The 15,520-nt window shown below is 40.0% G+C and overlaps 1 protein-coding gene across 1 annotated transcript; it reads left to right on the top strand.

Moving 5' to 3' along the window:
- The first annotated feature begins 8,528 nt into the window (after positions 1 to 8,528).
- On the top strand, positions 8,529 to 10,008 carry LOC108388661 (olfactory receptor 9A1-like). The gene has a single exon (XM_017647170.3). It carries the CDS (start codon positions 8,529 to 8,531, stop codon positions 9,471 to 9,473), a length of 945 nt encoding a protein of 314 aa, XP_017502659.2. The 3' UTR covers positions 9,474 to 10,008.
- Positions 10,009 to 15,520: the final 5,512 nt, after the last annotated feature.

The raw sequence follows: 15,520 nt of genomic DNA, 5'->3' as shown, positions 1-15,520 counted from the left end.
TATGGGAATGGAGTTATTAAGTTGATCTCTCATTTAGACAGACAAGTAAGAAAGAGTCTCATCCTGAGGGTTTCTCCCCTTTTTGTTCTGATGCATCTCTCAAATGAACAATCTTGCTCTTGTCCAGAGTTCATCAGAGTGTACTTCTCTCACTGTTGTGGTTGGAGGGTCGCCACAGTGGGAGTGCTCTCTTCTGAATTGAGGGTCTTGAACGATGCTTGTGAATGGATCTCAGTGGAACCTCCAGGAATTTTTATTCCTGTTCTCCTAAGGGACCACCAGAAAACCCTGTTATTCTAGCAAAGTTTTGATAGAGATGAGTAGAGCATAGTACATTCAGATCATCCTCCCTAGCTTTAAAATATTTCAACTCTTTAAGCTGTTACTCACTTTCTTTATACAACTCCTACTTCCTGTTCTTCCCCAGCTCTCGAGGGAGCCTCCCAGGCAGAGTCTACTATTTTTATAGAAGCCTTGACTATCCATTTGCATATGTCTTTCATCTGTCTGTAGGTCTTGAATTGGAGCTACTCCCTGGAATTGTGCTAAAAGCAAAGCCCAAGCCATTGTACCGCTTAACTCCTGGCGGCACCATTCACATAATGGTCTATGTGAACGGTAACCCATTGAGTTGTGTAGTGCACAACCTGTGTGACCACATGTGGCAGCTATAAAGGGTCAAATGGGCAGCAATGAGAGGGGTGGGTTAAATGGGTTATGACAGAAGGAAATTGTGTATATAATTAGCCCTGTGATATGTGAGATAGTATCAGTCTTTTTTCTCTCCTTCATTTTCCAGAGATCTCCAGGTCATCTTTCATGGTGGTTCCCCAAATTTTCAAAACTTTAATGGTAAGATTCTACCTTATGAGAAGATCATCATTCATCCAAACCTCACTGTCACTTCTCCTAAAAATGACCTTATGCTGATAAAGTTGTCCGTACCTCTCACTTTCTTCTTCACTGAGATTTTTCAATTACCTACTAACAAGAACAATGAAATTAAAGATTGCTTGACTTACACCTGGTTAGAGAATAAAGACTTTCTTGGTGAGTGACTGTCAAAAAGAAGAGTTAATTGTGTTCTTGGATATATTCACATCTTCAGAATCTCTGAGGAATTAGGGGAAGGAATCAACTTGTAGGCCCAGTACCAGATTTCTAAACACATGTTTAAAGTTAGAAATGGGGCAGGGCAACAGTATTGGCTCTCTAGAGTAGAAGAGGTGATCTCCTTTAGGCCTTTGGGAATCGAATCCCAAATCAAGGTATTACATGTATCACATTGGCATATATTTCAGGGGCTAGGATGCAGAGATCTATGTTTCAGGGTTCTGCCATTCATTATAGGTTATGGATAAATCCTTTAACTTCTTTGAATCTTAATTTGCAAATTGATGAAAATCACATTTTCCCTGTACTTAATGGGAGAGATATTTTTTATCAATTAACACAACAATAATTACCATTTTGAATACTTACATCCCAGGCACTAAGCATCCTATACATATTTTATAATCACCATCATACATCATATAGATAAGTTTTATTAAGATTTATATCTTATAAATGAGGAAACCAAAATTGAAGGTATCAGCTAATAGTCCAAGGTCACAGATTTGGTGATGGCAGAGCTTGGATTCAGATCTTGTTTGATGTACGGGGTGCCTTCTCACCAACCACCCCTGATCGTTTATCATCTGTCAGAGATCTGTGTTTAATCTGTTTAATCCGTGGTACATTCCATCAGTTTCCCTCTGCAGTCCACTCTTAATAAAAAGAAGTCCTGAATGAGGAGGAGGCCTTTACCAATCTGGATTCCTTGTATTTCTTTGTTTTGTCTAATTGCCGTGGCTAGAACCTCCAGTACTATGTTGAATAACAGTGGGGAGAGTGGGCATCCCTGTCTTGTTCCTGATCTCAGAGGAAAAGCTTTCAGCCTCTCGCTGTTCAGTATTATGTTGGCTGTGGGTTTATCATATATGGCCTTTATTATGTTGAGGTACTTGCCGTCTATACCCATTTTGTTGAGAGTTTTTATCATGAATGGATGTTGAATTTTGTCTAATGCTTTTTCAGCATCTATGGAGATGATCATGTGGTTTTTGTCCTTCTTTTTGTTTATGTGGTGGATGATGTTGATGGATTTCCAAATGTTGTACCATCCTTGCATTCCTGAGATGAATCCCACTTGGTCATGTTGTATGATCCTCTTGATGTATTTTTGAATTCGGTTTGCTAATATTTTGTTCAGTATTTTTGCATCTACATTCATCAGGGATATTGGTCTGTAATTTTCTTTTTTGGTGGGGTCTTTGCCTGGTTTTGGTATTAGGGTGATGTTGGCTTCATAGAACAAGGTTGGGAGTATTCCCTCCTCTTCTATTTTTTGGAAAACTTTAAGGAGATGGGGTATTATGTCTTCTCTGTATGTCTGATAAAATTCCGCGGTAAATCTGTCTGGCCAGGGGTTTTGTTGTTGGGTAGTTTTTTGATTACTGCTTCAATTTCTTTGCCGGTAATTGGTCTGTTTAGATTTTGTGTTTCTTCCTTGGTCAGTCTTGGAAGGTTGTATTTTTCTAGGAAGTTGTCCATTTCTTCTAGGTTTTCCAGCTTGTTGGCATATAGGTTTTCATAGTATTCTCTAATAATTCTTTGTATTTCTGTGGGATCCATCACGATTTTTCCTTTCTCGTTTCTGATTCTTTTGATGTGTGTTGATTCTCTTTTTCTCTTAATAAGTCTGGCTAGAGGCTTATCTATTTTGTTTATTTTCTCAAAGAACCAGCTCTTGGTTTCATTGATTTTTTTCTATTGTTTTATTCTTCTCAGTTTTATTTATTTCTTCTCTGATCTTTATTATGTCCCTCCTTCTGCTGACTTTGGGCCTCATTTGTTCTTCTTTTTCCAATTTCGATAATTGTAATGTTAGACTATTCATTTGGGATTGTTCTTTCTTCTTTAAATATGCCTGAATTGCTGTATACTTTCCTCTTAAGACTGCTTTCACTGCGTCCCACAGAAGTTGGGGCTTTGTGGTGTTGTTGTCATTTGTTTCCATATATTGCTTGATCTCTATTTTAATTTGGTCATTGATCCATTGATTATTTAGGAGCATGTTGTTAAGCCTCCATGTGTTTGTGAGCCTTTTTGCTTTCTTTGTATAATTTATTTCTAGTTTTATACCTTTGTGGTCTGAGAAGTTGATTGGTAGAATTTCAATATTTTGGATTTTGCTGAGGCTCTTTTTGTGGGCTAGTATGTGGTCTATTCTCGAGAGTGTTCCATGTGCACTTGAGAAGAATGTGTATCCTGTTGCTTTTGGATGTAGAGTTCTGTAGATGTCTATTAGGTCCATCTGCTCTACTGTGTTCTTCAGTGCTTCCATGTCCTTACTTATTTTCTGTCCAGTGGATCTGTCCTTTGGAGTGAGGTGTGTTGAAATCTCTTAAATGAGTGCATTGCATTCTATTTCCTCCTTTAATTCTGTTAGTATTTGTTTCACGTATGTTGGTGCTCCTGTATTGGGTGCATATATATTTATAATGGTTATATCCTCTTGTTGGACTGCGCCCTTTATCATTATGTAATGTCCTTCTTTATCTCTTGTTACTTTCTTTGTTTTGAAATCTATTTTGTCTGATATTAGTACTGCAACACCTGCTTTTTTCTCCCTGTTGTTTGCATGAAATATCTTTTTCCATCCCTTGACTTTTAGTCTGTGGGTGTTTTTGGGTTTGAGGTGAGTCTCTTGTAAGCAGCATATAGATGGGTCTTGCTTTTTTGTCCATTCTGTTACTCTGTGTCTTTTGATTGGTACATTTAGTCCATTTACATTTAGGGTGATTATTGAAAGATATGTACTTATTGCCATTGCAGGCTTTAGATTCCTGGTTACCAAAGGTTCAAGATTACCTTCTTTGCTATCTTACTGTCTAACTTAACTTGTTGAGCTCTTATAAACACAGTCTGATGATTCTTTATTTCTTTCCCTTCTTATTCCTCCTCCTCCATTCTTTATATGTTGGGTGTTTTATTCTATGCTCTTTTGTGTTTCCTTTGACTGCTTTTGTGGGTAGTTGATTTTATTTTTGCTTTTAGTTAGTATTTGGTTGGTCTGCTTTCTTTGCTGTGATTTTATTTTCTCTGGTGACATCTATTTAGCCTTAGGAGTGCTCCCATCTAGAGCAGTCCCTCTAAAATACCCTGTAGAGGTGGTTTATGGGAGGCAAATTCCCTCAACTTTTGCTTGTCTGGGAATTGTTTAATCCCTCCTTCATATTTAAATGATAATCATGCTGTATACAGTATCCTTGGTTCAAGGTCCTTCTGTTTCATTGCATTAAATATATCATGCCATTCTCTTCTGGCCTGTAAGGTTTCTGCTGAGAAGTCTGATGATAGCCTGATGGGTTTTCCTTTGTAGGTGACATTTTTTCTTTCTCTGGCTGCCTTTAATATTCTGTCCTTGTCCTTGATCTTTGCCATTTTAATTATTATGAATCTTGGTGTTGTCCTCCTTGAGTCCCTTCTGTTGGGAGTTCTGTGGGCTTCTGTGGTCTGATTGACTATTTCCTCCCCCAGTTTGGGGACGTTTTCTGCAATTATTTCTTCAAATACACTTCCTATCCCTTTTTCTCTGTCTTCTTCTGGTACCCCTATAATGTGGATATTGTTCCATTTTGATTGGTCACAGTGTTCTCTTAATATTGTTTCATTCCTGGAGATCCTTTTATCTCTCTCTGCATCAGCTTCTATGCATTCCTGTTCTCTGATTTCTATTCCATTAACAGCCTCTTGCATCTCATCCATTCTGCTTTTAAGTCCTTCCAGAGATTGTTTTATTTGTGTATTTTCCCTCCCAACTTTATCCGTTAGCTCTTGCATTTTTTTCTGCAGCTCCATCAGCATGGTTATGACCTTTATTTTGAATTCTTTTTCAGGAAGATTGGTTAAGTCTATCTCCCCAGGCTCCTTCTCAGGGGCTGTGTCTGTGATTTTGGTTTAGATCAAATTCTTCTGCCTTTTCATGGCAATAGAGTTCATTGTGGGTAGTTGACATCTGTGTCAGCTGGGAAACAAAGTCTGTTCCTGTTTGCCGGTCGCCTTCCTTTCCTGTGAGAACAGCGATCCCAGCGGCTTGTGCTGGGCAGCTGTGCACCGATGGGGCCTCTAAGTCTGGCCCTGCAGTGGCGGAGGTGGCTCTGCATGGCTGCTGTGGGCGTGGCCAGCCTCAGGCTGCTGCTCCGCTATGGCAGGCCGGTGCCAGAGGGGGAAAGGGTGGGAGGCTGTTTATTGCTGTGAGGGGCCTCAGAGCTGCACTGCCATTCAGGGGGTAGGACTCCCAGAGTTCCCTGAGATTCCCAGCTGCTGGGCTGAGTGTGCTGGGACGCTTCTGTCCAGCTGTGAGGCTCCTGTCCCTTTAAGACTTTCAAAAAGCACTCGCTTTTCTTTTGCCCCAGGGGCATCGGCTGCAGGGACCCGCTCACAGGTTTTACTGTCCTGTTTCCCTAGTGTCCAGCACACCAAGCACTGTGTGTCTGTGCTTCTGATGCAGATGGCTGGGGTTGGGTGTTTAGCAGTCCTGGGCTCCCTCTCCCTCCCCGCCCCGACTCCTCTCCTCCCACCGGGAGCTGGGGTGAGGGGCGCTTGGGTCCTGCTGGGCCACGGCTTGTATCTAACCCCCTTCGCGAGGCGCTGGGTTCTTGCAGGTATAGATGTAGCCTGGCTATTGTACTGTATCGTCTGGTCTCTCTTTTAGGAATAGTTGTATTTGTTGTATTTTCAAAAATATATATGGTTTTAGGAGGAGATTTCCACTTTCCTACTCATGGCGCCATCTTGCTGAGCATCTCCCTAACATTTTTAAGTTGTCTTTTTCTTCAATCAGTGTTTCTGTGGTTGCTATAAATCTTTGAATATTTTCCAGTGTTCTGAAACAGTTAATTCTAACAGTTTCTGCTTGTTTTTTGATGTTTCTATGGAGAGACAGGAGCTTGGTGGTGCCTATCCCTGGCTTATGGGGTTTTGATGTATATCTTGAAATTGCCTGTGGTGTCTTTCTGCTTGAGGGTATCTGGGTATTTTAGGCTATGTAGGTGTAAATGCAATTAGGAAGATACACAGAAGAGAGCTGGGGGCTGGTTTGAATATTTTTGTGGTATATTCAGCATGTGGGGCCTGGGAAGAAGGCAGCCTGGGTACTGAGAAACTCCTGAAAAGGGAGATTTCAATTTGGCCATTAAAAAACTTTAGCAAGTTCTAAAATTTGATTAGCCTCAGGAGAGAAGAGCTGAAAGTTCTTTTGGCTTTCCCTTGACTGTATCCCTAGGGTTTCTCTGAACTTGGACAGATTAAGTTCCTAAGTGTATAAGTCTCTTTGGGGACACACTGGGGAAAGAAAGAAAGGAGGAGAAAGTCAGAGACAATTTTACTTCCCATAGCACTATTATTACTGGACTTTTCCCATAGTGTTAGCATGAAGACAGCTTTCTCTGTCACTGAGGGCGAAGATAGCAGCAGCCTCCTTTGGGCCGCACAGCATGCCCAGCATTAGACAGGAAAGAGGTGGCCTGGGATGATACCTGGAGAGCCATAGAACTTTCTAGTTCTGTCTCTGTCTCTGGAGGTGAGTGTCTTTCAGTAGTTTCCCTCTGTGAAGGACAGGATAGAGGGGATAGGAATGGTAAGTTCTGGGCCCTGCTGGTGAGCAGGCTGAAGAGTGAGCAGAGCAGATGGGCCGCTGCACAGAGGAGAGCAGATTCAGCTTGTCTCTGACACAATGCTGGGCGCAGGCAAGTTCCCTGCTCTTGTCAGGACCCTCCTTTCATCTTTCTTTTCATCTGATCCTGGATAAACAGAAATCATGGCAGCAGGCTACTGAGCTCTCCTGACAACTCTATCCTTGATCCTTGTTACCCAATTACCATTTCATAAGGGATCTCCAGTGAGAGGACTGCATGTCAACAGGGCAGTGTTCCTGTGAAGACTGAAGGGACAGAAGGCAGAGTTTACCTCAAAATTGGCCACAGCCAGGAAAAGCTTTGTTCATAGATTAATCTTTTAATTGACTGACTGATTGATTCACTCAAAAATATTCATTGGCTATCAGTAAGCAAGTGTGACAAAGTTTACACTATAAAATAGGAGACAGAAAATAAACAAAATGTGAAAATATGGTTTTAGGTGAGGAGAGCAAAGATAAATAGATTCTGGTGAGGTGATTGAGAGTAAAGGGTGGAATGTGTTCTCTTAGAAAGGATGATGGGAAAAGGCTCTCAGAGCTTGGGCATTGGAGAAATATCTGAAGGCAAAGTAGGATAGAACCCAGAAATCCTATGGGGTTCAAGTCCTTGGGTCTATTTTATGTTAGTGAGAGCTGAACTTTTTTTTCCCACTCCCATCTTTAAATTTCTCATATGATTTTGGAGGAAAACCTTGTAGAAGAAACATTGGCTCTGGGGAGACTCTTCATTTTCTGTTAGACTAAGACTGTGGCCACTTGCACCTTGGGTCTGGGCTGGACCTCCTTCACATTTGATGGCTTTGCCTCCCTGCTGCATCTTGGGTTTTGAGCTCTTGCGAAGGCAGGGGATATTAAAATTACACCTTTAGCCACTTGTCTGCCAGTCCTAGCATGAAGCTGATGCAGGGCAGATGGAGGTTGAGGATGGAAGCTCCTCACATACCCTCCTGCACACCCTCCTCCTGTCCGTCAGGTGGTTATGGGTACTAGACTCTGGGGGAGAGAGGCTCCTGATTGACAGCCCAGGTGCTGGTTAGTTGTCTCCTATGAGAAGATACATTCACTGGGGAGAAAAGCAAGGCAGATTTCCCCTTCCAAGAATAGGGAGGAAGAAAGTGGTAATTCACTCAGGCAACTAGCTGACAGTAAACCGAGAAATATTCAACCCCTGCCTTCAGGATCTTAAAAGAAAATCTTCAAAGCGTTCCCCAAACCCATGCCCACCAGTGATACTAGTGATGACAGAGGTAAAGGAAAAGCTTTAAGGTGAATTTATGCAAATGAACCCTTCGTCACAAAGAAACAAAGGAAACACATTATCAGCCCTGGGTAGGATTAGGTTGGAAAACTTTTCTATAGGATGTGATACTGCAGCAGGACTCATAGGCCGGAACACATTTGGTGGACCAGGAAGGTTAGGGCATTGCAAGTGGAAGAGAGTTAGTGGTAAAAAGGAGCAGGTGGAAGCAGGATGAAAGATGTGAATTGAGAGGTGCTGGTGGCACATGCTGGGAAGGAGGCTGTCTTGCCCGTGGTGTGGCTCTGGGGACTGGACTTGGCCAGATTCAGTGTTCTTCACATGTCATTCATATACTTTAAAAAATTAGCACTGACCTTATAAATGGAACAGTAGGGCATGACCCTTCCAGTCATGTTGTGGAGCCTATGAATATAAGGGGAATATTTTCTCAACCTAAAACAATTTCACTCCTTTTGAGATTAGAAGCAGTGTGATCTCTCTTTTGCTCTCTAGATTTCACAAGGAACACGCGCTCAGAACTAAATGTTGAGGAATTATTCTAGCACCACTGAATTTTATCTCTTAGGCTTCCCTGGCTCCCCAGAATTACATCATACCTTATTTGCTACTTTCTTCCTCTTCTACTCAGTTACAATAATCGGAAATATGCTTATAATTGTGATGGTCTGTGTTGGTAAACATCTGCAGTCCCCCATGTATTTCTTCCTTGGCCACCTCTCTGTCCTTGAGATCCTGATCACCTCTGTTGCTGTCCCCTTGATGCTCCGGGGATTGCTGCTTCCAGGGATGCAGGCAATATCCCTGACGGCATGTGGTGCACAATTGTATTTATACCTTTCTTTGGGTACATCGGAGTTTATATTAATGGGAGCAATGGCTGTGGACCGTTACGTGGCTGTCTGTCACCCCCTGAGATACAACATCATCATGAACAGCCGCACGTGCTGTTTTGTGGTAATTGCCTCATGGGTGTTTGGGTTCCTTTTTCAAATCTGGCCCATCTATGCCACAATTCAGCTTACCTTCTGCAAGTCAAATGTGATAGACCATTTTTACTGTGACCGAGGACAACTATTCAAACTATCCTGTGATGACAGCCATTTCACACAGTTTATTCTATTTTTAATGGCTGTTTTTGTTATCATTGGTGCTTTGATCCCCACGATCGTCTCCTACACCTATATCATCTCCACCATCGTCAAGATCCCCTCAGTCTCTGGCAGGAGGAAGGCCTTCTCCACGTGTGCCTCCCACTTCACCTTTGTTGTGATCGGCTGTGGCAGCTGCCTGTTCCTCTACGTGAAACCCAAGCAAACGCAGGCAGCTGAGTACAACAGGTTAGCGTCCCTGATGGTTTTAGTGGTGACCCCTTTCCTGAACCCTTTTATCTTCACCCTCCGGAATGACAAATTCATAGAGGCCTTTCGAGATGTCATGAAACGCTGCTCTCAACTCCTCAAGGACTAGTTCTGTCTTAAGGACCATCATGGACACACCATCAAGGACCTGCGTGATCTGAAAGCACTGATTCAAATCTGAAATGATCATTGTCATAACCAAATAGTTTCTGATCTGCAAGGTAACTTGAAAATGCTGACAGTGCTCTAATTTATAACCAGATGATTCCTACTTGGGGAGATCACTTTATTATTTCTTAACAGTATACATACATTAATACAGTAGTTTTAGTATGTCTTACAATATAAATTAGCAAAGTAGTCATACAAAATATGTGCTTCTTTTGGAACGTGCAGCTCTTAGAATGGGAAAAGCAAGGAAAAGTGTAATTCATTCTCCGACAGCTGATCTCCATGTTTGATTCTGGGAGGTGTGGTCATCTTCTCAGAAAGTGTCCTGTGTTTTCATGATTTTCTGACTATATTACCCTGCATTTATTCCCTGAGTGATCCCAAGTCCAGCGTCAGGCTTCAGCCATTTTTCGAGGTTCCTGCCCCAAGGTCACGGTGACGGTACCTCCCTGTAGGTTTTCCTGACTGGCAGTAGTGAGAGTCCATAGCAACCTGAGGGCTGGATGTGGGTCCGTACAGACAGGTCTCCAGTTGGTGGGCTCTGTCAGGGTGTGGAGGGGCGGAGGGGAGGTTTTGGGAAGAGGCATCTACAAAGCTGGTGTCACTCACGTGGTCATGCCAGCTCCAGATGTGGGAGGGCCATGGGCTGTCTTCTGGGGCCTAAAGGGACAAGGGAGAGCTGAGCTTGCTGTGTCCCTGGGCAGAGGGGGAATGCCAAGAGGGCAGAAAAGGAGGCCACCCTGGTCACGCCTGCCTGTGATTGTCATGCTGCTCAGCCTGCCCTGGAGCCTCCATCTCCCTTCCCTCTTGGCTACTCCGTCCCATCTCGCCCCATTTCTTCTCTGATTCTTTGTCACGTCTCTCTCTGTGACTGTCAGCTTCATTTCTGTGTTCCTTTCCCCCGTCCCCTTTCTCACAGGGACCTGGTTTACCAGGCTGTCTTCCAGCCCTGCCCTGAGTTCGTCACCCACATGCCTGAGTTTCAGTGTTGTCCCATCCCAGCCCCTGTTCCTGCCACTCCGCTATTCTCAGTATTTCTGAATTGTGTGACACTGCTTTGCAGATTTCTTCAGCATCATTATTTGTAAATACACAAGTTTGGTTTAGCAACCCAAATGCATATCAAAAGGTGACTACTTAAATAATTTGTGGACATTCCTTTCAGTCAGATATTAGGCAGGTATAAGAACATTGAAGTATTTAATGTCATTAAAGAAAGCTCTCCAGATATGCTGTTGAGTAAAAAAGCAAATAATAAAAAATTTTGCTTAGTTTGTTACCTTTCATAAGAAAGAAGTGAAAATTAATTTATTTGAAATTTGGATATGTTTACATGAATAAAGGTTTGGGAGGGGAACTCAGGTAAAAGTGGTCGTCTTGGGAATGGGCAGGTCAGTATGGGACTGATCAGAATAGTGCTGGGAGAAAGACTCTTCATTGTGTAGGACTTCACAGTGTTTCCAATTCTACTTCATAACAATGCTTTACTGATTCAAAAATAAAAGAAATTATCCCATTTCTAATTGCCAAAAGATGCCTGCTTATTTCTGCAAACATCTTTCTGTAGCAAGGGAGATTGGCAGAAGAGTCTTCCTAAGTCTAGATACTTAGTAAAGTTTCTGTAGAGCTGAGTAGAAAAAAATGGGAGAATAATAGGGGAAGAGAGATGGAGCCTCAGACTTTTTAAATCCTGAGTCTTTGGCTACTTTTGTAAGGATATAGAGCTAATCTTTAATGTTGTAGATACCTATTTTATATTATATGATGTGTGTGTTGGAAATATCTTTTATAAGTCTGAGTTTTGAAATCTGTGGTGCAGAAGTATTAATTTTATTGTCAAATTTAATTTTTCTTCTATGACTTGTATTTGTGTATATTATTTAAATAGTCCTTTTCCACTCAAAGGACTTACCTACAGGCTCTTATAATAGCTATATACTCTGTTAATGTACATATATTATTATTTTTTAAATAGGAGAATAATGGGAGGAGCATATACAAAATTTTTGCCAGTCTTCAGTAATCATATTGCTGGAGATAATATTAGTAGTATTATTCTGGGACTGTTGTGTGTGTAATGTAAAATAAAGCAGGGGAATAATTATGGAATAGTCTAGTTCAAAAATACAGGTTAGGTAAGGTCTCTAGAGTCTTGTATTTAAATTGCACATATGTATCACTAGGCGCAGATTGTGGTCTTGCAATACTGTTTCCCAATATGAGAAATAAGGGCTTCTTGGAGAAGAAGCTGTTTCCAGGTCTGGGGCAGGAAATCTACAAGGGGAGCTCAGGCTATGGTATTTTATCTGATATCAAAGATTATGAGGGTCATGTTCAAAGGATTCAGGAGCCAACTGGAGGAGACTTGTACTGGCCAAAGATGAGAGAAGTTGTGCTTCAAACAATATAATAGTTGCAACCATTGAAATCTGTCAAATGTATTTAAATCCTAGGGTTCATGTATTTAAATCCTATGATTTTTGAAAAAGCAGTCACCTTCAAAAGGTCATATTCATTAATCATTAGACACATAAGTCCCATCAAGCCTCTGAAATCAGGTGCCAAGTTACAGAAAAATATGCAGAGAAGAGAAGGACATGTTTATGTGATGAGGATGGACTCACCACAATCCAGACCATGAGAAACTCTCTAGTGGAAAAACCTGGGTTCTTCAACGAATAGAGTGGAAGGAAATGAATGGGCCATAGAAAGAATCTGTAGCTTACAATAGACTTAAACACATACCAAATGAAAAAAATGTAGATGATTAAGCTGTAGTAGATGACAATTCAGACTGGCAGGGTAATATCATTAAAAGAAATGCATGGAGCAATTAGTATGAAGGTCTGGGTTGCAGTTATTTGGGGATATTAGGATTGTAATTAAAATGAGACACATAGGCAGGCTTCTGGGTTTGCTATCAAAGTTCTACTTCTTGATCTGGGTGGTGGTTTGTAAGGATGTTCACCTCATAATAATTTATTAAGCTATGCATATATTGCAGCATTTTATATTCATGTTTTATTTTAAAATCAAGTGATTAAAAAGTCATCTATATAGTCTTCCAACAGTTTTAATTTTTTTATTTAGGTATGTTTTTAAAGAAATGATCATTATGCATTCTCTTGAAATCATGCACTTTAGGCAGGGATTAAATACCAAAGATTTATTTAGGAGGCTGTAATCCTAGTAGAGCAAAAGTAAAGGAATTTGGCGCCGAAGGCATGGGAAACAGTGCGGTGTGATGAGATACCCTGCTGACCACTGTTTTCTGATGAGCTACCCTCTCTGGCCGTGTAGGGTTACTCTGGTCAGGCTTCATGGGGAACTGTGTTCTGAAGAGTCTTTTGACGTATGGATGGGAGAGGGAAGTGGTTTGCCTGCTTCTTCCATGCTCCTGTTCTCTCCCCTTTCAGTAGGACCCCAAATTGTGTTTATCTAAATGTTTAAGTGACCGGAGGAGCTGGGAATTCTGGGAGTGGGGCTGGTTTGCCCAAGGAGGTGATAGTTAAGGCTGAGCAAGAGATTGAGAAAACAAGTGCAATTGAGAGAACCTGAAGAGACTTACAAGAAAGCATTAGAATTCTAATGATTTTTCCCCACAGAGATTGTTACAAAACAATTTACAGAAAATCAGGCCTTTTCACATTTTTTGAAATGTCATACTATTATATAACAAATATTTTTACTTAATGGCTCTGTTTTTAGCCTCTCTAATCCTATTTATGTGATGTATTATTTTATACTGACGGTACTAATCCCATACAAGTTTGCAATAAATGTTAATATTAGTAGGACATGTACAGCCTCCTTTTTTATTAGATCTAATTTGGTTATTCTTGACTATCTCTAAACTCTTACATATGATTTTAAAATAATTATTTTGCAAGTGTTATGAATGAATGTTCTAAGGAATTTAATTAAAATTTCATTGCCACCTCTTAAATCATTCTATGAGGCCAGCATTACACTAATATAAAAGCCAAACAGAGACAAGAAAGGGAACATACAGAACATTCTCTCTTATGAACATAGGCACCGAAAACCTCAATACAATATTAACAAATCACACCAGTGATACATAAAAAGGATAATACATTACAAACAAGTAGGGTTCATTCCAAGAATGCAAGACTATTTCAACATTAAAAAATTAATTAATGTTATTCTTCATTTAAATGAATTAAATAAGAAAATCTATATGATTAAATTAATTAATAAGCAAGGAATATTTGACAAAATTCAACATTCATTCATTATAAAACTTTCAAAAATAGAAGGAAACTTCCTTAACTGAATTGGGTATTAAAATAAAAGCCCTACAGCTGTTGTCTTATGTAATTGTGGCAGACCGAATGCTTTTGCCCTACTAAGACTGGGAGCAAGGTAAGTACCCTCTCTCACTAGTCCTGTTTAATATTGATTGTACTGGAAGGTTTGGTGCAATTAGGTCAGATAATAAAATCAAAGATACATGGGATGTTAAGGAAGAAGAAATATCTTTATTCACAGATGTTATGATTATCTATGTATAAATCCCCTAAGAATCTACAAAAACAAACAAGACCCTCCTGGAAGTAGTGACTTTAGCAAGGTTGCAGGATATGCGGTCTGTGTGCAAAAGTCAGCTGCTTTCCTGTATATTAGCAATGAAACCATTAGAGTTGAAATTTCTAAAATGGCACCATTTTGGATAGCACTAAAAAAGTGAGGGACTTAGGTATAAAGTTAATAAAATATGTTTACGAACTGTAGTGGAAAACTACAAATCACCAAAGAAAGAAATCATAAACGCTCCAAATAAATGAAGAGGAACACCATGCTCATGGATTGGAAGACTCAGTATCATTATGATGTTCATTCTCTCCATTTTCATTCTATAGATTCATTGTAATCCCAACCAGATTCTAGTAAAGTTTTATGTAAATAGTGATAAAGTGATTCTAAGACTTAGAAATGCAAAGGTAATAGAAGAGTCAAAACAATTTTGAAAGAGAACTCAGAGGACTCACCTTACCTGATTTCAAGAACTTCCATAAAGTTACATTGATCCAGACAGTGTGGTATTGGAAAAATGATAGAAATATATAAATACATAATCACTGTACTCTAATTGGTGAAGTTATTTTGGTGAAACAAATCTCCAACCACAATTAAGACACATTTACAAATATGAAGCAACACTGGAAATCAGAAAATTGAAAGAAAAAGAAACCTCAATAGAACCGCACGCAAAACAAAAACACAGTAAATTGTGAAACAATGTTATATAAATTCAAGAAATGGAAATAAACATTTGAAAGCATCTCTGAAGCAAAGATGAAATTATAGTTACTAAAGGAGATTATGTTTTGTGAAAATATGATAAACAGTATTGAGAAGAGGATTGAAAACAGCTTCCATCACCAATAAATAAAAAGCTATAAATGATCAAAGGAAATATGTTCCATTAAAACAAATTGAAAAGACAAACTAATCAAATGCTTGTGTGAGCCTTGATAGGATCTTTGATTTAAAAAAAAATCTATGTATGTATTTGGGAAAAATTCAGGAAAAATTTCATATGTACTATACATTTTATATTACTGAAGTAATATTAATTCTCTCAGGTGTGTTAATGGCTTTCTGTTATTTGGAAAATACCCTCATTCAACATAAAGTGTCTTCTCAGTACCAAGAACATAGCAGATACTCTATACCTCCCTTTGTTAGGATGCAGATGCCTTAAGAATTTGGGAAGCATGGTGATCCAGAAACTAAATCCCTGAAAGCCGTTTTAGGATACTTTTGCAGAATAATGAATAAACCACAGAAGTTGTGCTATGTTCAGCAGCAGTCAGTCAGGTAGGAATTGAAAGGTCAACTCTGATCTCTGGATTTTAAGAGACACACTATGAAACTAATCCAAGTATTCCATCTAGTGGGCTGGCATACCATTTCTCATTTTGTCTTACATGCAAACACCATCCCAGTGGTTCTCACATG

This window comes from Manis javanica, chromosome 6 (genome assembly GCF_040802235.1).
Source record: "Manis javanica isolate MJ-LG chromosome 6, MJ_LKY, whole genome shotgun sequence".
In the NCBI taxonomy this organism is placed as follows: Eukaryota; Metazoa; Chordata; class Mammalia; order Pholidota; family Manidae; genus Manis; species Manis javanica.
Note: the sequence above shows the minus strand (reverse complement) of the source record. Positions and strands in the feature narration are given on the sequence as shown.